We start from the raw sequence: 19,082 nt of genomic DNA, 5'->3' as shown, positions 1-19,082 counted from the left end.
AAATATTAGAATTGAAGCATTATTAATTAAGTAAGTAATGGATAAAAGAAAGTTAATGAGAAAATCATGGATGATGAAAAAAAGTGTACATGAGTTCCACGTAGACTATTCATGAGACACGTAGGTTCCCATGTCAACATCGAATCGACGCGTTCATGTAGCGCGGTGATCGTAGCGTATCCAAGTGTGCGTGGCATTTTCGTTATTTAGCGAAAGTGAGAGGGCATTTGTTTACCGGCCATTCCAACGCTTCTTCTACTCGGCCAAGTTATTTTCCCTCGCAACACTTCCCTTGACCCTCCGCACAGAAAAAGGGGAGAACACAAAATTGAAGAGAAAAGGAACCACTCAAATAGATTCATTCATTCAGATTGCAATTTCGCTTTGATGAGTGAGAGAGTGAAGAAGGAAAAGCAAACGGAGAAAAAGGAGAGGATGAAAAACATCTTCAAGAAGCTTCACATAGGTGGCAACCACGATCCTCATCGATCCAACGAGGTTTCGCCGCCTGTGCCCTCGCCGTCATGCGCCGCCGACCACTCTCCGAGCTCTTCCTCCGCCGCTCCGCCGAGTCCTTCGACTTCGTCGCCGTCTACCGCGGTGGTCACTCCCGGAGGAGGCGGCGGCGGCGGCGGCGCCAGCCCGGTGGTGAATCGGCAGGACTATTTCTCGTCGGAGGAGGAGTTTCAGGTACAGCTAGCCCTAGCTATTAGCGCCTCCAATTCGGAGTTCCGCGACGATCCTGAGAAGGATCAGATCCACGCGGCGACGCTGTTGAGTTTGGGAGGCCACCGAATCGATTCGACGAGGAACAGGGATGACGTGGCGGAGGCGCTGTCCAGGCAGTACTGGGTAAGCCCTTGCTCAATTGTTGAATTCCGCTTCTGGCAATGTTGCTCTTTCGTCGTGGTTAATTGTAGAGGTTTATGCAGAGTGTGTTTTGCATTAAATTGTTGTTAATTTGTGCTTGTAGTGAGTTCAGTTGTGTTTTGGAACTTAGATTCGGGGCTTTATATGTGTCTAGGGCTAGCTACTCGGGTGAAGTTCGAAATCGGCTTTTGATCAGTTAGGTAAAATTTGGTTTATGCTGAAAGCAGACGGAACTCAAATAGAGTCTCAATTTTGATTTATTGCCTCTTAGCAGAAGCTGTTTGCCCAGTTTGATCTTAAGAGTTATGTGAATATCTCTCTGTTTATAGTATGGAGTGATTGATTGGGCAAACTGAGGTTATGCGATGTTGAAGATTTAGGTGCGTTTTTGGAAGTGCAATATATCCCTAGAAATTAGAAATGTGGATCACTTAGAATCAGGGGTTCTTGTTTGATGTTGAAAAAAAAAAAAGCAAGATGAAATGCTTATGACTGAATTGTGAAACTGGTGCACTGGCAAACATTTGTTAAGACTGTTTTACGTTTTTACTATATGATGAGATGAATTTTCTGCCATAATCAGCGTTTGATTGCTTTATAGTTGCTGTGTCTGTGATTGATTGGCTTTCTGTGTGGATATTATTTTCTTTTTTTTATTATTATTATTGTTGAAAATGGAATGCTGACCACTTGTTTCTACTTCATTGATTTTTTTTCACCTTTTCCATTTATTGCTCGCTTCTTGATCCATACCTGTTTTGATTATCTTGCATTTCTATTTTGTTGACCAGGAATATAATGTGCTTGACTATGAAGAGAAGGTGGTAGATGGTTTTTATGATGTATATGGGCAATATAATGATTCGGTAATGCAAGGAAAGATGCCATCTCGAACAGATCTTGAAGCAAACCCTGGAGGCTCTGAGGTGGTCATTGCTAATCGAACAATTGATCCTGCTTTGGAAGAATTGATACAAATTGCACAATGTATTGCATTAGACTGCCCTGTCGCTATTTTAGTACAAAGGCTTGCTGAACTTGTTACAAATCATATGGGTGGTCCTGTAAGGGATGCTAATATTATGTTAGCCAAATGGACAGAAACAAGAGCAGAGTTAAGGACATCACTTCACACAATTGTATTGCCTCTTGGATCCTTAAATATTGGGCTTTCTAGGCATCGTGCTTTGCTTTTCAAGGTTAGTATTATGGCTTTTATTGGTAATTAAAGTCTTGTTAGCCATAATGTAATTTATTGTTAGGTTACTCCAGTTATAATCTTCACTAAAAGTTTAAACAAAACTACATAAGAAAAAAACAAAAAAAAAAACAGTGTAACATTATATCTGCATTAACTATTAAATATTTAGATCACTTGAAAACATTTTTGAAAAGAAATTATCAATACATTAATTAAAGTATTAATAAAAGTAATTCAGATAGTTTTCTTCAGAATTATTCATGCCAAGTAAATATTCCCTGGTAATCTGCCTGGGCTTGCATTGAGAAATATATTTGATGCAAGTGTGCTTAACTGGAAAAATGAGAAATTCTACTAAATTTATCAAGATTGAGCCATCAAACTTATGGTTGACTGTGCTCATCAATACTTGTAAAACTTCTGCAGGTTTTTAACCTTAGGATTTTTAGCTGTGATGTAGTTGCAAAGCTAGTTTTGCATATTGAGATTTCAGAATAGACCTTCCAGTTCAATTTAGTATTATTTGTGTGCATTTTTAGATATCTTATTAAGGTTAATTATGAATTTTATCAGGATTTGCTTAACTTTTCTTATTGATCTATTGGTTATGTAATATACTTGTTTTTTCTGCATTCAGGTATTAGCTGACAACATTAATATGCCTTGTAGACTTGTAAAAGGTAGTCATTACACTGGTGTTGAGGATGATGCTGTCAACATTATAAAGTTGGAGGGTGAAAGGTTAAGGCTTTTACATCTTTATATTTTTCATGTATTTCTTAACTTGCTAATTTGTGCGTTCAAGTGCATCTCATATGCATGCCTATGTATAGGCAATGGTTGAACTTAAATGTGATGATTGGACGTCACCATATGTTTGCTCGGAAGGTTTATGTTGCTGCTCAGGTCCTGTGGTACTGATTCTTCTATTCTGCTTTCAGGGAGTTTTTGGTTGATCTCATGGCTGCTCCAGGGACACTTATCCCAGCTGATATTTTAAGCACCAAGGATAGTGCCCTTAAGTGCAATCCCAAGATTTTTCCAAGTTTACCTTCCACTGATGATACTGAATTTTCTTACTCAAAACCTATCCAACCATCTCATGGTGAAGGTAGTAGTCAAAATTCTGTGATAAAAGATCATTCACCGCCCTGGAATGGAAAATCATATTTTGAGAATTCAGAGCCTTCAAACTTAGGTTTGAGCAGAGACACTGGTGTTGGTCCTTCTAAAATTCCTAATAGAGGGACTCCTAACCAACTAGAAAATTCGCCAGCCTTGTCTGGTACTTCTCTGTACAAAGGGACTCTTGGAATGAATACAGTTGGTGATGGGACAAGATTGAATGTCAATGTTGTACCATATACTCATAATAACAGCCCCAACGACTCTCGGAACCTTTTTGCAGATCTTAATCCATTCCAAATAATAGGAATGGGGAAGGCCTCTGTGCATAACAAACCTGTGGAAAATAAGCTTCCTGAGCTTAAAAGTGCTAAAACCAATACTGTTTCTGGTCGACCCCCAGTGCCATTGATGTGGAAGAATCGTCATGCTTACAATCAAGACCCCAGGAAAACTAGTCATAACCCTAATGAGTACAACCCTCCCTTATTTGTTTCCAATGGTTCATCTACATCTGAAAATATTGACCTTAGTAGTTCCAAACCATTGTATAATTCAAATATAAATAATGATGTAAATGCTCGAATTTTGGCGCAAGTTACTGGTTCAGTTTCACCACCTTCAGTACCTGAATTGAACAGGGCTGAGGATCTCAATGCTGATTTTAACCAGGGGGATTTGGATAATTCTCAAAATATCATGGTAGAGGCAGTTAAAGAGCCAGGAAATTCTGAAATCCGGCATCATGACTGGAGGAAGGGCACAAATGACAGATTCATGGGAAACAATTTGAAATTAAAAGATCCAGAGAGTCCTAGCTCATCAATTGATTCCATCACAAACAGGGTTGATCAAATATTGGATGATGTAGATGTTGGTGAATGTGAGATTCCATGGGAGGATCTGGTTCTTGGTGAAAGAATTGGAATAGGTAATGTACATGATTTGTCTTTATTTTCTTGTTGAAACGTGATTCATATTTACTGAAAGGTTGTCAGTGCCCTGATTTACTATTAGATTTAGTGGAGCTCACCATAGATGCAAACAATCATTAATGACCTTTATCTAGCATTAATTTCTACCTTATTTTTTAATTGATTAAATTAGTTTTCATTTCTATTTGTGCAAGAATGGTCCCAAGGTTGTGTTGACTTCATTTACCTATTCAAAATTTCTTATTTTTACATGTGATATATATTTTCAAGAATTCAAAAGTATGTTTAGTGGTAGTCGGGGAGGCTCCTAGTGTATTTTAAGTATTGCATGATTGTATATATTTGCGGGAGCATTATTATTTTTTAAATATGTAAGATCATGCTTTCTTTCAACAGGTTCATATGGCGAGGTATACCAGGCTGACTGGAATGGCACAGTGAGTTCTTTGATTCCTTTTCATACTTGCTGTGAAGATTATTGTTGTAGATTGATTTGGAAAATGTTTATATTGTAATATTCTGAGTGATGGTACTTGTAATTCTGTCTATCTGCACGATTCAAATGTAAAAAATGATGATGATAATACAAAGATATTTCCTGTTCAGATCATTTGGATAACCTTCTTCGTGATTGGATAGATGTTATGCATTCTTCATAGTTGTGAATGAGCCTACTGACTCTTCATTCTAGTGAAGTGAGATGAATGGTTAATACAATTAATGTGTTAAAAATTAATATAGTATTATTAAGTTGGAATTTTTTATTTTCATATAATTTGTCTTCATTTATAGTGTCATCAATTATCATAATTTAATGAAAATGATGGCATTACTAATTACTATAATTGCTGATTTGTTAATGACTCAATTTAAGACGTGTAAAAGCTGAGAAACACAAGATCAACACTCAGGAAGCTTTAGCCTGTTGAAGGTCTTGAAGGCCCTTTTTTAAGTTCTCTAGCCATGAAACCCTTCTATAACACTTGATAACCTACTCTTATTATGGGCCTATAACATTATAACTAGTTGATTCAATGTGTACCAAGCCTACTAATTGAAGCGTTTGGGGAATTTATTTACTACACCCTTGTTAAATTGCCAGAAAATTCTGAAGAAAAAGAAAGGGAAAATAAAGTTGAAAAAGCTTATTATCTCTTACTAGATTAGTAAATTTTTCAAATTCATTTTTCAGTTTCTTAGTTTCAGAAGTTTTACCCAATATACATGGATTTCTAGTCTCTGATTTTCTTATCAATGATCTGCTGTTGAAATATCAGGAGGTTGCTGTGAAGAAATTTTTGGATCAGGACTTTTCAGGCGCTGCATTGTCTGAATTCAAAAGAGAAGTAAGTATTAATTTTTATATATTTTTTGCATATAGAACAATTTATTATTCTTATTTGTATAAGAAAAATGGAAAGAAATGGTGTAAGCTTGTGAATTTCAACAAATTCATCTTGTTACTTAAACTTTAAAGCTAAGAAGATTTGGTCAGAAAGCAGAAGTACCAGTGGGGAAAAATTATAAGCTAACTTGATAGGCAGTTGTTTCATGGGTAAGGGTCCACCATCGTTACTTTCTTAAAGGCCAAAATTAATCTGTTTTTCATCCTTGTGCTACAAGGTACGGATAATGCGTAGGCTTCGTCATCCAAATATTGTTCTTTTTATGGGTGCTGTTACCCGTCCTCCCAATCTCTCAATCATTTCAGAGTATCTACCAAGGTATATAGCAATTTCCCTTTTTTCATTATTATTTTCACAAAATAATGATAACTTCTTGTCAGCCATATTGATCTTTGCAACTTGTCTCTGTTCCATGATGCTTTTTTAATATTTGTGTCTCACTGGCTTTACTGATGTAACATTTTACAGAGGAAGCTTGTACCGAATTCTTCATCGCCCTAATTGTCTGATCGATGAGAAACGAAGAATAAAAATGGCTCAGGATGTGGTATGAAATAATTACACTTCTTCCTTTTTAACCATTTATATCTGTTAAATATATGATTTATTCATTTGTAATTAGAGAAACTTGTATAGTGGAAATTAGAGATTCTACTCATTATTATCTGTTATTTTTTATTTCCATATTTTGTATCCTTATTCATTATAAATAGGGGTATTAAAAACGCATTTTCTCAGCAATTCTATAATATCAATAAACTTTACATTTTGAACACTCCAATTTACAGGCTAGGGGCATGAATTGCTTACACACCAGCTCACCTACAATTGTTCACCGCGATTTAAAGTCTCCAAATCTTTTGGTTGATAAGAACTGGAATGTAAAGGTATATGATTGAAAACTCATGCTGTCACATGCATCATTTGTAATTTCTTTCATTTATACAGGCTGCTGAATTCTTTTTCTTCTACATTAAATGTATATATTTGTTAGTTTAGTGAAGTAAGCCAGGTTGATTTTGAAAAACATGGTGTTGAATATGGTTATCTGCTTTTTTGTGCAACTTGCATATCCATATTTTGTTGAATTTCATTTCTGATCATGATTTACTTAAAACTTTTATTTTCATGATATTTTGTATGCCTGGTCTTGGTATATCATACAAATGATGATGTAAACACGGGTTACTGCATTATGTTTTTGCTGCTGACTGTAACTTTCTGTGAACTTGGAGAGATTCAGATGCAGAAGTTGACATTCACCTAAATGGCCAATTTTTGGTCATGCATGCTTTGGCTTTGAACAGTTGTAATCACTTGGCAAATGTGTGTCTCCTATGTGAAGGATATTTTTGTGGTTTTTTCTTTTTTTATTTTTCTGAACATATTTTTGAAATATGTATACGTCAATTTCTTAGCTATGTGTATTTTATACATAAATTATGTTTTTGCTGCATGTTAGTTAAAAGTAAGCCACTTTTTCTACAGGTGTGTGATTTTGGGTTGTCACGCTTGAAGCACAACACTTTTTTGTCATCCAAGTCAACTGCTGGAACGGTGAGAACTTGAGAAAATGTCTTATTATGTAGCTCATTTGTCTAGGCACATGCAGCATGTGTCTCAACTGCCTTCTCTCCATTTCACTGACATGATTTGTTCAATTTGTTAGCCGGAATGGATGGCTCCTGAGGTTCTCCGTAATGAACCCTCAAATGAGAAGTGAGTTATTAATTTAAGATAAAGTTTTTTAATATTGTTATTCATTGTCATTTTGTCTGTAATTGCTTAACTCTACCAGATCTCTAAAAATGTGGATGGTATTGAGCTAGTCACAGCAGCTGACCTGCTCCTGTTAAAACAATACTTGCATCAAATTCATACCCCAAGTAAAATAGGCTCGTAAATTGCCAACATTTTTTTTATCATTTGGTAATTAATAGTTAACCCTATTTCATTGGTGTGTGCTATTATCAAATTTCTTTTTCTCCAATCATAAAAGGATTTTTATTTTTATTTGCACGTGGTAAAAAAATTATGCTTGGCAGACTAGGTTACAGCAGTTTGAGAAGCACAATGCTTGAAATTTATAAACATTGGCAATTGAACATATGAACTATACTTAGATTCAAAATGTGCTAGTTTCTACTTTTCTTGCAATGCCAAAATAACTGTGCTGTGTCTATCGAGTGAGTGCATCTCTAACTATAATCATCATTTCAAATACAGATGCGATGTCTATAGTTTTGGAGTCATCCTATGGGAGCTTGCCACTTTAAAGTTGCCGTGGAGTGGAATGAATCCTATGCAAGTTGTTGGTGCCGTTGGTTTCCAAAACCGTAGACTTGATATTCCTAAGGAAGTCGATCCTATAGTTGCAAGAATAATCTGGGAGTGTTGGCAACAGTATGCATTTTCAACTAACTTAAAGTTTGATTTTTTCTTCCACATACCATTAAATGATAATGATTTCTGGAAATTTTGCAACTTGACTTCAGATTTTCTGGTTTATGAATGTTTTTTTGCCCCCTCCCCTTTTCAGGGATCCAAATTTGCGGCCCTCGTTTGGACAACTCACATCGGCTCTAAAGCCTCTGCAGCGACTGGTTATTCCATCTCATCAAGATCAGGTAGCTCCACCTGTGTCGCAGGAAATTTCTGTAAATTCCTCTCCATGAAATGTCTCGCTTCAAGTGTGAATAAGTAGGCATTCTGCATAGTTATGTGCGTATAAAGGTAACAAGAACAAATAAAAGGGAAAAAAAATCATATCAAAACTTGTAACGGCAAATGTTTGTGTTGAGAAAAATATCAACTGCTACTGCAGCCAAACAACTGCAGAGCCATTTTGTATTGTGGTGATAGCTTGTCCGAGGAACCAAAACTCGGTAATGTGTAAATTACTGTACTTCACAAGCAGCAATATCTATTAATCTATACTTGCTAAAGAGTGTGTGCTCAAGGCTTAATGTGGTGACGTAGCTTGTAATTGTATACTACAGGAAAGGCCTTCAACATTTTTTCAGTCAAGGTTAGGTTACCATGAAGAAATAAGTATTTTGGCACAAGCTTTTTATGTTTCTTCGTGGTAAATATTTATATCAGGAGTTTTCTGTTAGCAACTTACAATAATTAGCCATACGCATTTTTTTTCTCAATACCTCCCCAAAAATCCCATCCCTTTCAATGACCATAAGGGGACCCTCCTTCTCTGCGGCGACAAAAGCATATTAGACTTCGTTGCGGTATAACGTTGGTCTTGGTCGGTTCTGAGTTTTTTAAAGGTTCTAGACGAGTTAAAAATATAATGCCTTTATTTATTTAACTATTGTTCTTGTATTTCTTATTGCAAAACTATTAAGATATTAAAAGTATTGTTAGGATCATTTACAATATATATATATCTCATTCATTATTATTTTTTAGTCATTTATCTTATGAATCATTTATAATATTATTTCATGTTATTAGATTATAAATGTCTAATGAATTATATTGATTAGATTATTTAGTATGAATATGCTAATTTTTATTATTAATATATTCAATTTTATCATGATAATCTTTATTTGTACTATTTTTAACTATATGTTAATTATATAATTTTTCATTCTCAAAAGTTTTAGTTTTGGGATCTAAATTATTTAGATTTGCGAAGAAAAAAAATTATAGGATGTTTAACAAAAAAAAAATTTATCAAAGTACTATTTTGAGAATCATTATTAATTTTAATTTTTTTATTTATTTTTCATTTTATATGATTAGAATTTAGAAGGTTGCTTTTTGTAACATGTTCAAATTCAAATAATTAGATAAGTATAGATAAAAAAATTATATGACAATCTATGATTTATATTATGCATTTTAATGAATAAATGATAATGCGATGAAATAATAGTATTTTATTGCTTATTTGTAAACCTTCACTTTCAATTTATTGTAATAGAAGAAAAAAATTAATAATGGTGTCATGTTATCAAGAAGAAAAAAATTAATAATGGTGTCATGTTATCAAGAAATTTATAGTGACTAATAAATATACATTTTTAATTTGATTTTAAGATTTTAATAGAATATAAGGGATTATGATTAAGAGAATATAGAGATAATTAAGGAATTATATATATATATATATATATATATATATATATATAAAGAAGAAAGAGAGAAATTTTAAGATGGTCCTTATTTATTAACAATAAAATACACATAGAATAGGATAAATTAAAAGAAATAAATTAATAATATATTATATTATGTATCACATTTTCGTCTTTATAATTAATATCTTCAATTTATTTTCTCAAAATTACAATTAAGTTTCATTGAGAAATAGAAATATTACATATTAATTGATTAATTTATTTTTTATAGTATTTTTATATAATTTAATTGTGTAATTTTTTAAAATTATTTTATTAATTAAAATAAAATAAATTGGTGCACTTTTAAAAATAGGATCCTGTATGATCGCTCACCTCAACCGTGTTTATCTAGCACCGTTGTTGATAGTCCAATTCTGCCATATGGTTCTCAAAACTTGTATTGACATTCGCACTTGAAAAAATTCCTTGTCCAAACTTGTATCATGTGAGTGAAACTGTGATATTTACATCGTTTTTGGTAGAGTACATGAGTTTATACTACTATTAAGTTTTTAACATTTTAATATTTACATCTGAATTTATTATTCATATATTAGTTAATGTATATGTTTCATTTATTTTTTGGACAAATAATAATTTTTGAGTTCTATAACTTGATATATAAAATATCAACGTCAATGAATTTAATTTAGTTCCCTTTTACGTTTAATTGTATTTATTTTAAATAACTTTATAAGGTGAATAACTTGACGATTAAATAGAAAAATAAAACTAGCCGTGTAAAATAATTTTACAATATTATCTAATTACAAGTTATTTTTTATAGTTAGCTTGTAAACTTTTACAATAATTATTTATGATTCATACCAATAATGTTTTTCCATTGGTCAATAATGCAAGAACATTAAATCTATTAAAATATAGAGTGAAGATATTAGACATTAAAATAAGTAAAAAAAAATTAAATATAATACATAAGTCAAATATAAAATGATACAATAGAAATAAAATATATATAAAAAAATGATGATCATTTGTGAATCTTTCTCTTTATTTGTAATCTTATTCCAATATTATCTAATGTGACTCAACGTGTTTTGTATAAAATTTCATGCGTCAATTCTATTAATAAGCATTCTCTGATTAAGTATAATCAACAATAACTCAAAAATTCTCTTAATTTGTTCCTACAAAAAGTAATTTGACATAATCAAGTACCATGAAAGCTTGTTATTCAATACATAATAAACACAAACATATGCTTACCAGAAAAACATGGAAGTTACTTGAACTAAACACTACTTGACTACCTATGTTTAACAGTTAGTCTTAAAGAGCTTCTTGAGGGATATCCTTCTCACGTGGGTATGATGTATGGATGGGAAATGCGATGAAACTAAGGAATGTATTCATCCATTTGGTGAGTTGGATTAGTTACACATGCTCCTTTAGTGATATTGTCTATAATGTGATAAATATACTAAAGAAATCTCTCATCATATTCCTTGATGATGGACACAAGTAATGATGGCACATGGTGAGCAAGGATTCCCCTATACATGGGCCATAGCACCATTTCCAATTGAACCTAATATAATGAAGCCTAAGAAGTTTGAGATGTCCTAGAAAATTCACTCCTCTTTATGGACTCCACAAGGCATTTAGATGACTTCCTTTGGGTGCAACACATCTAGTGCAATAGAAATATAGAATGGTGAACATGTTATTAGAGCCCTCACAACCTCCCATTAATAGGCACAGAAAGACTGCTCAATATATTCATCAACTAATTGACAAATAGTCAATAGTCAAAAAATGACCAAAGATTTAAGCTTGTGATCATTAAGATGATTAATTGTTGTAAATCCAGAAAATGTGAAAGTCAAATAAAATAATTAGTATCTGTATGAGAGTCATATATCCTCCAAACTACTTTATATGATGCATGTTGGTTGTACTAAACTAATTGAATAAATATGCCAAAGAAAAATCACCCCATGCATACTTGAGGCATCAATCCAAGTCGCAAAAAAACTCCAACAATGACATATCAACTAATGTGACACTCTTGTCAACAATGATGATGCAACCTACCAAATGTATAAAAAAAAACTTGTTTACTAAGATGTTTCTAGATTAAATGTGGGCATGATATAACTAGTTGATTTACCTGTTTTGATTTACTAAATTAGTGATTGACCTTGTCATTTTTTTAAACTAGACTTGAGGCCCAATAATATTAACCAAAGTGAGAAATACTAGTAACATTTTCTTCAATATTTTCCTTTTTTGCACAATCTTTACTATTTGTTAAAATTTAATAAAAAAAACACAAATTTTAATGAATTTTAATATTAAATATAAAAAAATAGATTATTCTTTTGGGAGAAGCAAAACCCACTCTAATAATATTTACCCCTAAAAATGAATTGGTCTCCAACTATTAAGAGATATATCCATACTTCTCAAGAAAAAGAAAAGGAAAAAAAAAAAAAAGACAGAAGAAAAAGACTTGTTAAATAAAATACAAGATTGACTAAATTTTGTTGTTTTCAAGGTCAATAGTAGAGTAAACATTAGAAAGAGTGTTAAAAGCAATGTGACTAACTTTCTTCTTACCAAAGTTAACACTCAAGTACAACATTAGTATTATATACTTGTAAATAGTAAACCATACCTTAGCCTAGAATAAAATTATCCTATCCCTACACCTACCCTTAGGCCTCTCAAAGCCTAAAACAAAATTATCTTATCACTGCACATACCCTTAGATCCATCAGGAGCTTATTATAATACACACTGGATTATTATAAAATATAAAAAAGTAAAAATCTCAGGGAAGAAAGTATCCAACTATTCCTTTTCACAAGCTGAACCGAAGAAAAACAAATCCCTCTCCACGTCATTTCAGTACTATCCCTTCGTGCATAAATTAATTAATCGATTAAAACTAATTGAATAATTAGCTGCACATGATGCATAAATTATTGTAAACGAATGATTAAAAAAGAAAAGGTTAAAATATTTTTTTAAACTCTATAAGAAGAGATATACCTATACCTAAATGTGTATTTAGTCATTTGTTGCGAGAGAAAATAGGAATAGTAGAAAATTGTTTCCCTATTTGTTTAAAAGTTTTTCTATAAATGATCTATACTCCCGCTAGTCAAGGCTAAATACATAACTGTTGTATTCATATAAAGGTCATGAAGACAAACTTCAATGAGAGTTAGTCGCCCCAAAACAAATAGTTACACGAATCACATAAATAAATGACTATAGGGCCCAGCAAGCTCAAAAACAGAGAATGATCATGTTAATGAATTAATTAACAGATCCAAACCCGCAACACACCAAGAAAACACACCTATTAATATACCACCCGCTACAATACAAGTTGTTATAGACAAATATAAAATGAAAAATGTTAAACATGCAATCACTTCACCACATTAAAAAATCTGCAACCAATGTCTTTCAACCCTTAGATCAGATCAGACATCCTTCTTCTATGACGACACAATGAAACTCTCAAGTTTGGATCTGAAGATGTAACCATCTTGCTTCGAGGTGTTGGGACTTTCGATTCCAAATCATTGCATTTAGGCTTTTCCGTGAGAACAGTATTTGGAATTGGAACACTATCTGTCTCAGCATGCCGAGATTTTCCAGTTGAACTTCGCAGTATTGCTTTGATGCGAATATCTGAATAACTCAATGATTGGGAATATGAAAAATGGATGGAACTTCTAGAGACCATTGATCTTAAACTTTTCAATCTCACACCAATGTCTCGTTCTGCCGCACTTTGCCTTTGGCGACTTGCAACAGTTGAAGTCATGAATCGAGGCATTGAATTGGAGAAATTTCTTTTGATGGACTTCTTGGATGCTTTAGGGGTTTCAATGACCTCTTTCACACCATCTTTGGGGCTAATTGAGGTTTCCATGTCATCACTTTCCACTATACTGTATGTGGTTGATAAAAGCTTCTTACTATCACTTAACTTCAACTCAATCTTCTGTATTTGTTCCCTTAAAACCTGGCGCTGTTTTTCAGCTTCCTTGATGTCTTCCTCTAGCTCCATAATCTTTTTCTCCCTTTGCTTCTTCACTTTCTACAATATATGCATGTAGTTAGCAATCTCCAAACAGTTTCCACTGAGGAACTTGCTTAAGAAAAATGTTCAGTAAAATTACCACTGGCACTTCTTTATTGGACTCTATTGCTCTTGCTCTCTTTGCAAAGTTCAAGGAACAAATTGTCTCACAGACGTCTTCTTCAGAAGGGCTTATATGCACGAGCATCAAGACTTTGGAGCCATACCCTTAAGTATTTGATTATAAAGATTAGACATTTGTACTTTAGATAAGAAACAACAAAAGAATCTGTACATAAATCATGAAACATGCACAGTTCATACTGATGTTGACATATTAGCAAGAAAAACGGATTTGTGTCTCCCTGTTCTTACTCTAGTCAAAATAAGCTAAACACCCAAAATTTATCACTATATTTCCTGTGCAAAAGTTGGTAGTGTATGCAATCTAGAGAAGAAATAGTGTCATACCAAGAGAATCTTTCAGTATTTGAGTCAGCTTGCTATTTCTGCAAGCAAAGTAGCATAAAATCACTAACTATAGATACTTTGATTGTTCAGCAAGAAACAATGATAGTAGAAAAAAACTAGCAGAGTAAAACTAAAAAGGACTCAACTATGTAGCTAAATTGCTTTTTCAAACATCTAACAGAATACTTGCCTGTAAGGCACATGTCCCCTCTTCCTCTTCAAAGCTGCAACAACATCAGCTAAAGCTGAAAGAGAAAGATTAATGGCTCGGCCCTCATCAAGTGTTAGTCCTCTGGCTCCAGTTTTAAGCAACCGTTCACTGCCTCCAAGATCAATCATCCACAATTTACTTATTTCGCTCTTGGCTTCCAAAGCATCCCCACGTCGATATATGATTATCCTCGTCAAGCTAGATATATGAAGCTAAACAGATAACGTAACTATCAAGCTGAGAAACCGATTAAAATGCTTTGAATTATCTAATTAGACCTACAACCCACCAGTGGGACCTGCTTGATGCCTCATTCACATTAGTCCATGAGGTGGACCTGAACCGTCTGCCCTTGTTGTACCACCATTTGGCTTTAGCATAATCACTGATTTGCACTTCTGAGAGACCCTCAATTTCAATCAATCCCTTTGGATCTGTTTGGATGTTGAGATTGCTATAAAAGGGGTTAGTGAGCAAAAGTCTCAGTCACATATTATCATTTGGAATTCAATCTTCGACATTTTAGAGTGAAAAGAAAGGCACAAAAAATGTTACCACTTTGTTGAAGATTCATGTGGTTTACTAGATGGTCTTGGAACTAGCAGATCCCTGAGATTGCCCATATAAACTTCCAGCATGCTCATTGAAAATGAAAAAGAAGATGAATTATCCAAAGAGGCTTGACGAAAGAGCTCTTCAAGAGCGCGCGGAATAATTCCTGGCTGCTCGTTTGTACCATCCTAGAAACAATTATTGCATGGCATCATACACTAGCAATGCTTCCACATATACAGAATGATAAGAATGTCTAGCACATGCACACAAATAGCAACAAAATGTTGAATTGACTAACCATGGTGAATGTCTTGCCTGTGCCTGTTTGGCCGTAGGCAAAAACACACACATTGTGTCCGTCCATTGCAGATCTCAGAATTGGCTCAACCTCAACAAAAACACTTTCTGCAGATGTTCAAACAAGGGCACACACCCCTCTTAAGTAAAACTTGGAACTACAATCGGATAATCAAAATTGGGAAACAAAACGACATTTAATACTAGCCTTGGCTTGCTTCTTGAGTAAAAACCTTATCAAACTCAAAATCTTTCCTTGTTCCCCCCAACTTTACCCGAATTTTCTCTGGTCCAGTTGATACCGGTTCAGAAATTCTTCTCTTCTCCTCAATCAGATTTGGTCGAATTCTACAAAATAATCGAATGCTCCCTGGATAGCAAGTTGCAATTCTTCAACAATTCGTAAACAATTAATATTAACCTTACAAATAATGCTTTTAAGTCCATATACTACTAGTCTATTCCTACCTTTGATGTCCAATATCTTGCTCAATGCTTCTCTCCTCTTTTTATCCAAATTCTTCTGATTGACCCTCAGCTCCTCAATTTCTCCTACACAAACATTCAATTCAGCACAAGCCAAAAACAATAGCAACATTTCTTTCCCAGATTTAAATCCATAGTCCAAAAAAAAAAAGGGTTTGACTTAATTTATTCATACTTTCTAAATTGGATATCAAGTGGTCAAGCTCGTTCCTTTGGTGTTCTGGCACGACACCCACATCAGTGTAATCGGTGGAAACAAGTGGGGACCCATCACCTGAATCTGACTTTGAAACCTCACTTGCATTTTCTGAAGGCAACAACAGATTCTGCTCTTCTCCGTTAGGAACAGGCATTTTTTCATTCACCAACTAAGAACATGAAACGCAACCAAGCCACCTAGTACGGTAACCTAGAAAAACCTTATATAAGACTCGGATTGGAAAGTAATGAAAGCTATCACTGCTACCTAGTACTACACAGAGATCTCTTCTTTTCTTTTTATTTATTTATTTTTTGTTCCTATTAGCTAAAAACGCAATTCAACCGAGAAACAAAAAAAAAACAGCGATAAACGAGGCGAAGCTTCTAAACACTCGCTATAGATTAAACCCCTTAACCTCAATGAAACACGCCTTATAATGAAACTGTAATGTAATGTAGAAGAAAGAAACATTTGCCATGATTCACGAAGCGTAAACCATAAACCCAAAAAAACAAGTAAAAATGAAAAAAAAAAAAAAAAAAAAGGGAACTGTTTGAAGAAGAAGAAGTGGGATCAAAATTCAAAAGACACAAAGCAAGCACGGATTTTGATTTTTCAACTCCCCCAAGGAGTTGATCGAGTTTGTTATTTTCAATGATTGAACACTGTGTTATTAGGAGTGAAAAAAGGTGTTTGAAATACAATGATAAGAAAAACAATAGTAATAATAATGGTGGCGTAAGAATCTTTTTTGTTGGTTCAGATCTTCAGCTTCAATTTTGTAATGTAAAGTCATGGGAGCGTGAGGAGCGGAGTGGCAAAGTTGAAATTAAAGGGAAAAAGATGTTCCTTTCGGTTACGAAAACTCACTGTTTGGTGTCAGTGACAGTGCTTTTGAGTTAAGCTTTGACTAGAAGCAACTGGGAACGTGGTTGGTTCTCTGTTCTGCCTGTGTTTCACATAATTTCTTAATTTATTTCACTCATGGACATTTAATAAATAAGAATTGACATTTAATATCCGTTGCATGTTTCTTATTTTCATTATACTTCGTAAAAAAAAAAAAAAAAAGCCTCTCTTTTGTGCCTCTTAATATTTTTTAATAAATAATAAATTAGATGATTATTAAAAGAAATACTCTTTCTAATTTTTATGATAAGATCAAAATTTTTAAATTAGTTTATTTTTTTTATGAGACTCAAGCATTAATTTATTTTTTATATCCTTATTAAATGTATTTATTGAGTTAAAAAAATTAAGTAAAACTTATTTATTCCAAATATAAATAGTCTCATTTTTTTCTTGAAATGTAAAAACTTAGAAAACGTGTATCCTCAATTTAGGAGTAGTTTTAAAAAGAAAAAAAAATATGGTGTCAAAAAAATGAAAAAAAAATTAAGACATGTTTACTAATTTGATCTAGTCAAATTAACTTTTCTAATTTTGATGAATTATTTATTTGTTTTATAATAAAGATCAGATGAAGTAATTAATTAGCTATTATAAAAATATTTTTAATTTTTTCTTAATAACTTAAAAATATAATAGTTTAGTAAATACAGGGATGAAAGATGATTTAAATAAATATATTTTTATTGAGAAGAGTGTAAATAATATATTCTAACATATTTTAATATATTATTCTTAATATACTATTCCTACTTATATATAAGAAAAAAATTCTTAAGTAAATTTTAATTAAGTCAACTTTATTTAATATTTTCAATTTAAAAATATCATGAATGTAGAAAATGATATTTTGAGAAATGTAGTGTATATTTTATGAGAAATTGTAAAAATTAAATATATTTAATGAACTTTTTTAATATATGTGAAATTAGTTGTTTTTATTTATATATAAATTTAGAGGAAGTATTTTATATTGATCATAATTTATTAAAATCACAAAATTAGGATAGAAAGACATGAAATAATATATGTCATTAACCAATTTTATGTCTTTTCAATAAATTTTAACTAATTAAAAATAATATTTTCAAAAGAGTGCATGAGTAAGTATGTTTCTAAATTTCTTTTCTATAGAATATAAGAATTTTGTTTTTTATTATTTACATATAATAAAAAAAGACATTATGTGTGAGTTAATATTTATTTTAAAAAATAAAAAACAATAGGACAAAAAAAACAATAACAATTATATATTTTTTACTTATAACTTAATGATACAATAATTTAACAAATGTAGAGATGAAAACTAATTATTTAATTTTAAGGTATCAGAAACATTTGCTTTCTATTATATAGTATAAAGAAAATAAATAAATGATACATGAATGTGGATTTAGTGCTGCCACGTCAAATGAGATGTCATTGGATTGGTTTATTTTGTGTACGGTCCTGTTTTGAAGTCTGCTAAGAAAATGAGAAATTCTGGCTGTACCAACTCTTGTCCCGAAATTTTAAAAATAATAATAATAAATTGTGGATTTACCAAACAATTTAAAAAATAATGAAATTAATGAGAAATTTTGGGTGTAGCCTAAAATATAATTAGATACTAATTAACTATATCTTATTTAACGGAAGATGGTGAAAAAAGTTGAGAAATAAAGAAAAATAATGATATTGATTTATTAAAAAAAAAGGAAGAAACAAAATAAGTGAATTAAAATAATTATAAATAGAGCCAAAATAATTAATTGTCTCACACTTATTTATTTATTTATTTATTTCTCTTATTTTTCATCATTAAAAGCATTGATTTTGTCAATAAGTTATTAGTCTAAATGTCTATTTGAATATAAGTTAAAAATGTTTTAAAAAATTTCTCTACTATAAATAAAGAGTATTTTTTAGTAAAAAAACATTCAAATGCATTTTTAAATTTGTATTCAAACAAAATCTAAATAAAAATCAACTCAAAACTCTTAAATAAGATAATGAGTTCAAAATTTATAGAAAACAAAAAAAAATGATTGGAAGAAAATACTCGGTAAAAGATAGTTTTAACTATTTTTTTTTTATAAAGATTGGTCATGAATAGGGTTAGTTTACACTAACAAAATAGTGATTAGAAAAAATACAAATTACTTATATTCTCATTTCTCTCTTATTGTTTTTCCTCTTTATCTCATGTCAAATATTAAATGAATGAGATGGG

General features: G+C 32.1%; 2 protein-coding genes across 3 annotated transcripts; one reads left to right on the top strand and one right to left on the bottom strand.

The window, feature by feature from the left end:
• Positions 1 to 265: 265 nt before the first annotated feature.
• Positions 266 to 8,482, top strand: EDR1 (Protein kinase superfamily protein). The gene is made up of 13 exons (XM_020369413.3): positions 266 to 852; positions 1,662 to 2,069; positions 2,709 to 2,812; positions 3,013 to 4,127; positions 4,528 to 4,568; positions 5,409 to 5,477; positions 5,755 to 5,855; positions 6,006 to 6,084; positions 6,326 to 6,424; positions 7,026 to 7,094; positions 7,207 to 7,256; positions 7,764 to 7,940; positions 8,077 to 8,482. The coding sequence occupies exons 1-13, from the start codon at positions 388 to 390 to the stop codon at positions 8,210 to 8,212; spliced, it is 2,913 nt and encodes a 970-aa protein (XP_020225002.1). The 5' UTR covers positions 266 to 387; the 3' UTR covers positions 8,213 to 8,482.
• Positions 8,483 to 12,806: 4,324 nt separating this feature from the next.
• On the bottom strand, positions 12,807 to 16,767 carry LOC109813969 (P-loop containing nucleoside triphosphate hydrolases superfamily protein). Of its 2 annotated transcripts, XM_020378279.3 has the most exons (10): positions 15,935 to 16,767; positions 15,742 to 15,825; positions 15,482 to 15,643; positions 15,275 to 15,381; positions 14,977 to 15,161; positions 14,711 to 14,875; positions 14,401 to 14,619; positions 14,211 to 14,248; positions 13,840 to 13,967; positions 12,807 to 13,757 (listed from the first exon to the last, which is right to left on the bottom strand). In XM_020378279.3, the coding sequence occupies exons 1-10, from the start codon at positions 16,110 to 16,112 to the stop codon at positions 13,125 to 13,127; spliced, it is 1,899 nt and encodes a 632-aa protein (XP_020233868.2). In that variant the 5' UTR covers positions 16,113 to 16,767; the 3' UTR covers positions 12,807 to 13,124. The 2 variants fall into 2 exon arrangements, with proteins under 2 accessions (XP_020233868.2, XP_029125841.2); XM_029270008.2 differs by lacking the exon at positions 15,935 to 16,767 and having other exon boundaries at positions 15,482 to 15,663; positions 15,742 to 15,824.
• Between the last annotated feature and the right edge of the window lie 2,315 nt (positions 16,768 to 19,082).

Source organism: Cajanus cajan, chromosome 7 (genome assembly GCF_000230855.2).
Source record: "Cajanus cajan strain Asha chromosome 7, NIPB_CcT2T_4, whole genome shotgun sequence".
NCBI classification, from domain to species: domain Eukaryota; kingdom Viridiplantae; phylum Streptophyta; class Magnoliopsida; order Fabales; family Fabaceae; genus Cajanus; species Cajanus cajan.
This window is presented reverse-complemented; position numbering and strand designations above follow the sequence as displayed.